The sequence below is a fragment of the Anarrhichthys ocellatus genome, unplaced genomic scaffold, assembly GCF_004355925.1.
Source record: "Anarrhichthys ocellatus isolate YVR2014 unplaced genomic scaffold, GSC_Weel_1.0 scaffold128, whole genome shotgun sequence".
Lineage (NCBI taxonomy): Eukaryota > Metazoa > Chordata > Actinopteri > Perciformes > Anarhichadidae > Anarrhichthys > Anarrhichthys ocellatus.
In genome coordinates this window covers 650,444-658,531 of record NW_022280158.1, presented here as the reverse complement: position 1 = coordinate 658,531, position 8,088 = coordinate 650,444, and the positions used below count along the sequence as shown (strand labels likewise).

Sequence of the window (8,088 nt, the reverse complement as noted above, 5' to 3'; positions counted from 1 at the left end):
ATACATACTTACTTCTGACAGGGTGCGTGTTTCTTGTTCTGCTGCAGGACTCGGATCCTCTGTTTCGGGCCGTCGTAGGAGACGGTGGCCCGTCTGTTCCTCCCGGTGCTGTGGTCGTACATCACCCATTTGCCCTCCCACTGCAGCGGGGCGAGGCAGGGCGCGGCTGCCGCCGGGGACGCATCCATCCCGGGGAGGCCGAGGACCGAGGCACCGGCAGCGGCCACAAACACGAGCAACAATCGGTGCATTGCTTCTCTGGTAAAAACCCGTTTGAGGCCCGTTAGCTGATCCCGTTGTTGTTGTTGTTGTTGTTGCAGATAAACTGCACCTGCTGCCGACAATTTAGATTGGGTTTCCGGTTGTGGTTTTCAAAATAAAAGCGTTAACGAACCGTATTTTAAAATGTAAATGAACCAAAAACATTTTCCCTGAACTTTAAGTCATGTAAACCAACAATTGTATTATTTGTAAATACAAAAATTATAATAATAATAACTTTTTTTGTGTTTTTTAAATTTATTTTTAATTAAAATTAAAAAAATGTTTTGCTGGCAGAAATGGGCTTCCACAGTTATGGGATGCCTCGCGCCAGCATTAGACACGCCTGACCAATCCGAGCGCTCGAAGGTTCTACGCACAGGGGCGGGTTCTTGTCGCATTCGTTAAGCGCGCTGCGTGATGACGTCTCCCCTCTCCAGCCAACATGGCGAGGAAACAACGTGGGAGAACGGCTTCGTCTTCAAAGACTGAGAAACAGACGGATAGTTTCAGTTTAATGCTTGAGTCCAGCGACGATGAGGCGCCCGAAGAGATGACCTTCGAGGACTCGAAGACTGAGGCTCTACGGAGCATGAAGCAGGCGCTGGACACAGCCCGGAGGTAGCTAACGTTAGCTCGCTAGCTCCTAGTGTGTGTACGGAGGCCGATAAAACAAACTAAAAAAACCCCCAAAAATATCTGCTTTTTTGACGTTTTCGTGCTTGCGGGCGGACTAATAACACTAAAGCGGAAACTTCATCCCATATTCTGATTTATTTGGCTGCACTTTTCACATCGGTGTGAACATTTAGCACGAAGCGGCTCAATATATTATACAACACGTGTGAGAATGGTTCAACACGTTTCAATAATGCGGTCTTCAGGAACTTAAGTAAAGCCGATGGAGTTTTGTATTAAAACGTTGTTTTGAACTGTTTCAGCGCCGATATGACTACTGTCTCCCAACAAATCGGAATTTATAATCTTGCCAAATTTTAACGTTTATGCGCATGCGTGAAATCAAGATACGCTTATTTTGACAAATTGTTAAATGGAGTTTGGTGTTACTCTTTGTCCACAAAGAACAAACACTAAACCATAGATGGCAGCAAATATGATCTAGCATCGTGATGTTTGTATTTCCGTGTTTTCAGGGAGAAAGAGCTGCTGAAGGAGAAGAGGAGGAAGAGACAGCAGCTGTTCCAGGAACAGAAGGTATCCCATAGACGTACAATAAACAGGCTATTTCTGTTTAAATGTGTAAACAGTATCTTAACTTTAACTGCCACACCTAGTCTGTTTTTAGAAGCATTGGTAGCAGCAGTCGAACGTATGATCTGTGATTCATAGATGAATAAAGTTCCTTCACTCCACAGAAAAGAAAACTGTTACCGGCTGAGGTGTTGGAGGAAATCGACTCTGCCCTTTCAAAGTAAGATGTCTGGATGTGACTTAATCCTAATTTAAACATTTTCGCCACCATCTCTGCTTCATGAAAACTCACGTAAGCCTGTTTTGTGTGTTTTTACAGGAAGCAGCAACAGTCTGAGGGTGAAGGTAAAGAAGCTCATTTCCGCTCTCACACGTTTGAACATTTAGAGGAAACTCGTGCTGAGTAGAGAACGAGCTTCAGGTCCGTACGACTTGTTTTCTCCTCAGCAGCTGACGAGGAGGAGGAGGGAAGGAATAAGAGGAAGAGGCGGAGTGAGAAACCAGGACATGGCCGGGAGTATGTAAACGCACTTATTCCATTATTTTTGTTAGAACTCACGTCTAACCGATCATCAAAGCGGTTCAACCGGGTCATAACTGAAGCGTGACCGTTTGTCTAAACTTGGACTCGTGCTTGTTGTTTTATTTCAGAGTGAGTGGAAACTGCACGGTGACGACGGTGAAGGAGCGAGTGTCGGCGTCCTCTCAGCAGCAGGCGGCCGAGGATTTCCTCCGGTCCAGACTCTACGGACCGGGAACCTGCAGGACCACGAGTAAGACGGCTGACGTTATCGACCCTCTGAACCTCGAGTACATTCAGAGTTTCTCTTCTCTCGCTCCCGTCACATGTTTCTCTCTGACATAAATTCCTGCAGTTTGAATAATGAAAACTGACGATTGCGCGTGACAAATATTTTTCTTATGCTTTTAAATAAACTCACAAATGTAGCTTAAAAAAAAGGACTTAATCCACCAGTTAATGCCAGTTGAAGCTGTGATTTGGAGTCATTATTTATTGTGAAGTTGTTTTTTTTAACTCTTGCAAGCTACACTCTGTGGCAGAAGTCTGTGAAGACGATGATCTGTCTCAATTTGAGTTTTGCTACAGTGACGCTCCGTCTCGTTCCACCGAGGCGTCTCCTCTCGTGAGACTCCTGCTGAACCAGACGGCGACATCGACCGCTTTCAGTCCGACTTTAACCGCGTTTCTCCGGCTGAGCTTGTTTACACTTCCGTGTCCTCCTGCTTTCAGGTAACGAGCTGCTGTCCCTCCAAAACAAGACGGGGAGGAACAAGAGTGCAGCCGTGCAGTTTGTGAAGAAGGACTGGGGTGAGTTCAGTATCAACAAAGAGACTGACCTCTGCTGTAAAGAGTCTGAAGGGACTCTGAAGTAAATGCTTTATTTGAGGAGATTTATGAGAACATGTAGAATAAAATGTTTTTGATGAAATATAATTTTAAGCTTTATTTTGGCTTCTTCTGACAGAAGCATTCGTCACACGGTGTGTTCAAAGAGATGAAAATCTGACATTTTTTACAGCGTGTGGCTGTGATGAACTAGTGTGGGGGGGGGGGGGGGCGATCGTTTGTAGAAAACATGCTTTTTAATCCCACTGCTGGGTTTTTGGCTTCAGAGGTTTAACAATGAATATTAGATATTTACCGCAAATGTGATTTCTCGTCTCCTCCTCTAACCACTCGTCTCCTCTGTCCGTCCAGCCTGTGCAGAAAAGGCCAAAGCAGAGAAGCTGAAGAAGCGGTGGATCCACGAGCAGCAGATTCCCTCTCTGCTGAGCCCGTCGTCTCCAAAAAACCTAGACTCCGGTCCAGCAGACTCGCTCTGCACACTGACTTTATAAACGGAAACACCAAACCTGAACGATGCAACGGGACAACTTATATCGACTGACTGAGGACGCAGCAGCAGTCCGAACCCTTCAGCTCATCACCAAGACACAAACAGCAGATCTGACTCGCTAACAAACCTCAACGGTTTAAATAAAAATACTTTAAGTGTTTGGTTTATGATCCGGATGTTTCCTCATCTGCTTTCTTTAAAGAGCAGAACGTGTGAAGATGCAGCTGTTCAGTGTCGAAGGTTGGATTTTTTTTTCTATCTGCAACCTTAAACTCAAGTTATTTGAGATTTAAGAATGAGATGCTGTTTAATAAAAACTGAATATGTTCGTTTCTATATTTAACACTCAGAAAAAGCTATTGAGTCAAACATTCATTTACTTTATTAATCTATAAATCAATCAACACAAATTAACTTGATTATTTTCTAGCAGAAAAGTCAAACACTGGTTGTGGAGATTTGCTGCTTTCGTCTTGAGTCATTGAAGTTTTGTCTAAAGACACTTTGGGACGTGGTTAAGTTGCTTTTGTCTATTTTGTAACGTTGCAAGAAAATCAATTTCAGCAGTTTGTTTTCACACATCTGGATGATTATTTTAGTACTAAATAGAAAATCCACTCAACATTTGAACTAAAGCGGAGGAGGCAAAACTGTTCTCACAATCGAGAACAGATTTGTGCTCCAGAAGTTGTGACCCCTCAGAGGTGCCCAGAGCCCCAGCTTTAGAACCACCGCTTATATTTTAAATTTCAATGTTTTTGGTTTTTGGACTGTTGAACAAAGAAAAGTAGATCCTGACTGATGTAGATCATTAAAACACCGGCATGTTAATTCGTCCACCAGAGAACATGAATACTTATTTTTAAACTCTAAAAATGTCCCGATTGGTGCAAATGAGAGTTTTTTTGGCCACTTAAATATGAGTATTGTCCTCAAACATCTAGTTTCACTGAGCCATTCATGCCACCTTGAGCCAAACAAACAAACTTAATTAAATCATTTAAATATTAGCTGGTTGTCGCTTTACTCTGTCAGATATTTAGAGGCCCAGAAACGGTGTCAATGTGGTTTTAAGGTGGACTTTTCCCGTTCAGGCTTCATGTGTTCACAACAGGACTTCAGCTTCATGCAGCATCCACACAAGCACCATCATCATTTTGTCATTTTTTAATATAAATCTTTTCACCCTCACACAAATTGCACTTTTTTGTTGTTTTTCTTCTTCTCCAAACGGACACAGTCATCAGTGGACAACGTACTGGTTGACATCTTTCCTTATTACACTGAACTAAAAGAAGGAGAAACAAAGAGGAAGAGACATCCAACTTGATCTTACCACCACTTTACTATGGCATGCATAGGTTTCAGACCAGACTCGGAAAGAGACAACAGACACTTTGTCTAAGAAGTTTGTTTTCTAAATGATGCCGTGACTGCTTGTGATCCGGGAAACAAATTAAATAAAGAGAAAACAAACCAAAAAAGGTACAGAAAAGCTCGGTTCCACCGCTGTGAAATGTCAACTCTGGACCTCCTGAGGGGAGAAACTAAACTAGAGGAAAAGATGATGCCTTCATGTTTCTCTGCACGAACACTTCAAACACACGGCTGCGATGTCGTCTCCCTAAAGTATTTGGTTCTTTATGTTGTCAACAGTGCGGTTGAAGATACTGAAATGTTTTTCTTGTTTTATTTTCCCTATTGAGGACAGAGGAGGACCTCCTCCTGAGGGATGATGGGTCGTTATTTTCATACATGAATGCTTCTTCTAAAAGCAGCAGAAACATTTGAAATGATAAGCTAGACAGGGAAATGCTACCAGGGAGCAACTGAAGGTAAACCAGCGCTTGAGCTCAACGTCAACTTTAATAATCAACTGAAAAATATAAACTACGACGAATTTCACTTCTGCTACCCGACATTAAAGCCAACTGAAATTAAAATAGTTTTTTTTGTTGCAAAGATATCAGTGTACGTCTCCCTGGTGTTCGAAATAAAAGTTTCACTTATTTTTCTGTAACAATAGCGCACCCCCCCACATTAGTGACTCTTTGGTACCGACGGTTGATGTCCGTACTGGTAATTATAGTCAAACAACAGGTGGTTCTTTCACTTTCAGCTCCTTGAACCGAGGCTTTAGTCGCGTCGTATGTAACGAGAACCTCGTACATTAGTCACTCTAACTAACATATGAAGCGCTGTGGTGACGAGTTCCGACGCTAACGGCTAATGCTAGCCTCACATCCTTTGCATCATCCAGAAGGAACAGTGTGCGAATACAAAAGGTATCATTTGAGCGGGAATCTGTGCTGACGTTAGCGAGCTAGCTAACTTCCACTTTGAGTGGAACTCAAATTCTAAAGATGTCAACAGGGGACGGACATCTTAAATTGCTAATAACTGATAAACACCAATCTGACTGGGTGAAAAGGAGAAAAAACTAAACTTGTATCGACATCTAGGGGCTTTAAAAGGTGCTACATACCAGATTGGGAGCATAGCTATCGCCTCTCAACATGGTGACGGCTGAGCCGGCGGCTTGCAGCTAACGGCGCTAACACAGCGAACTAGTGCTGGCAGAACCAACGGTGTTTACATGAGGGGGAACCGGAGAGTGGGCGCCTCGCTTCAGCTGAAACCGCCGTACGAGCTCAGTGCAGAACGACAGCTTTGAGCTAGCTAGCATGTGCTAACGTGCACTAAAAGCCCGCGCTGCTATGTCAACAAAGCAAGGAGCAGCTCAGATTACAACACACAGAGGGAGAGTGACTCCATTCTCTGCTCAGATAGACATAACTACTATATCTTTACATAGGTGATAGCCGTTTGCTGCTATGTTAATGCTCTGAATCCCGTCTATTGCACCTTTAACGTTATAATGGTATGATGTCTTGCAGTCGGTAGCGCAAGTTGAAAAGACGTCCAATCGGAGGCTTAAAGCTTCGACACTGTTTCCACAAATATGTCCAAAATTACTTTATCCTCTGGAAAAATAAAAGCATGTGAATCTAATCTTTTCCTCACACATATCAGTGAGAAGAACCGTGAGTTTGAGTCTTGAGCTGTGCTGCTAAACCAAAAACAAACTGATCGAGTCCGGGGGGGGGGTCCTATTCTAAAACCGAGGAGGAGGAACAAAGGGATATTTTAGCTCCTGAGTTCTTTGTGGATTGAGGGATTAGCATAGACATCGATACGAAAATAAAGATCAATAACGTTTGCATCAAACCTGCTGTGCAGCTGGGGTGGGTTTGGGGGTGACAATTAAAAGCAGGGTCAGAGGTCACTACAGGGTTCCTACGCAGGGTTTCCTTTTCAGAAATTTCAGACTTCGTCCGGAAGCATTTGAGGATTCTTTCCTGATAACTGACTACCACTAGCTAGGCTGTAGTAAAATGTTTTTGTGTTTCAGGACTTTTATAATCTTGATCTCAGCTACATCGGCCTCCCTTCCTCCTCCTCCTCATCCCCCCCTCCCTGCGTAGGAACCCTGGAGTCAACGAAACACGAGACGTAAAAACTTGTACGGACTACGAACAACCAGCGAGTCACTGGCGTCAGTACAAAGCATTAAAAGGATTGAGTGTTTTTTTTTTTTCTTTTTTCAACTATTTCCTTTCATTTGATAACTAAATATCTCACTCTATTGATATAACTCCATTTTGTTAAATTCATATATAAACGTTAACATGTACACACGCTGTAATCGGTGGGATCGGGACCTTTATTATAATAAGTGGAACTTGCTCTTGCTGGCGCTCAACAAATATACTGTGAATGCAAGTAACAATAATTAATATAATGATAATTAGAATAATAATAATCGTCTGCACCATGCCTTGTAAACCTGGAGAAACTAAAAACAAACAAAAACAAGAGCCAGGTAACCACCACCCCTCCACTCCGCCCATGAAGAAACAGAAAAGTAAAGATTTAAAAACAGGGAACGTTGAGTCGAGTTCTGCAGATTCTCTCTCTGGCTTCTTCAAAGTCCCGAGTCCACATGCGGCACGCAGCACTCTGCCGAAGTCCTGAAGCAAGTGATGGGTGGGGGAGGGGGTCGGTGCAGTGTGGGTGTGGGTGTGTGTGTGTGTGTGTGTATGTAGGCGATCCCTAACGGAGCCTCTCGTTGGGAGCGCTCGGTGGAGATGGACCTCTCAGTCCTGTTCTCAGCATCAGCCGCCTCCGTGTTCGTCATCATGAGAGCGTTTTTAGCCCGGTAGGTTCGGTTTACAGGGACCATGTCACAGGGTCTCTCGTCAGTCTTCTTGTTGTTTTCTTATTTATTCATTTATATTTAACCAGCGTTTTTAGTTTTCTTTGTAAGTCTGTCCCACCCCGGTTCGGGGGTCTGGGTATCTGCGGCGAGTCCACACCAGTTTGAGTATTTTTCAAGTCGGCTACTCTCGGTTGGCGTCGCCGCTGTCGGGCTGGGGTGGGGGGAGTTGAGGCCAACCAAGGTGGTGGCGTATTTTCATATTTACGATGAAGAGGGAGGTGGTGTGTGTGTGTATTTGCTATGTATATGGTGTGTGTGTGTTAGCACTCTAAAGATATGCCCAGAAATGAGTCCTGATCCTCAGGTGTTCGTGAACAAGTGAGGTGGTTCACCTTCTACTACTCGTTATAGTGCAGAAGGAGCTCCTCTTCAGAGAATAGGACAACACTGATGGAGGAGGTGGAAGGACACATTTCTGGACAGGTCCTCTGAGAGAGAGAGAGAGAGAGAGAGAGAGAGAGAGAGAGAGAGAGAGAG

General features: G+C 43.8%; 2 protein-coding genes and 1 pseudogene across 2 annotated transcripts in view; 1 reads left to right on the top strand and 2 right to left on the bottom strand.

The window, feature by feature from the left end:
- Window positions 1-8: 8 nt before the first annotated feature.
- Window positions 9-366, bottom strand: LOC116399770 (mammalian ependymin-related protein 1 pseudogene; annotated as a pseudogene).
- Window positions 367-705: 339 nt separating this feature from the next.
- nol7 (nucleolar protein 7) lies at window positions 706-4,103 on the top strand. The gene is made up of 8 exons (XM_031877175.1): window positions 706-882; window positions 1,416-1,476; window positions 1,638-1,693; window positions 1,793-1,818; window positions 1,921-1,990; window positions 2,125-2,246; window positions 2,726-2,803; window positions 3,194-4,103. The coding sequence occupies exons 1-8, from the start codon at window positions 707-709 to the stop codon at window positions 3,331-3,333; spliced, it is 729 nt and encodes a 242-aa protein (XP_031733035.1). The 5' UTR covers window position 706; the 3' UTR covers window positions 3,334-4,103.
- ranbp9 (RAN binding protein 9) overlaps window positions 3,593-8,088 on the bottom strand; it is a 24,700-nt gene continuing 20,204 nt past the window's right edge. Inside the window, 1 exon segment of the mRNA XM_031877174.1 lies at window positions 3,593-7,432. The gene's annotated coding sequence lies outside the window, so the exon portion shown is untranslated.

Bases quoted from the DNA above. Each gene is read 5' to 3' on its own strand.
- nol7 (XM_031877175.1), top strand. From the start codon at position 707: ATGGCGAGGAAACAACGTGGGAGAACGGCTTCGTCTTCAAAGACTGAG. The intron at 883-1,415 runs GTAGCTAACGTT...CCGTGTTTTCAG, and splicing joins GCGCTGGACACAGCCCGGAG to GGAGAAAGAGCTGCTGAAGG. The intron at 2,804-3,193 runs GTGAGTTCAGTA...CTGTCCGTCCAG, and splicing joins GTTTGTGAAGAAGGACTGGG to CCTGTGCAGAAAAGGCCAAA.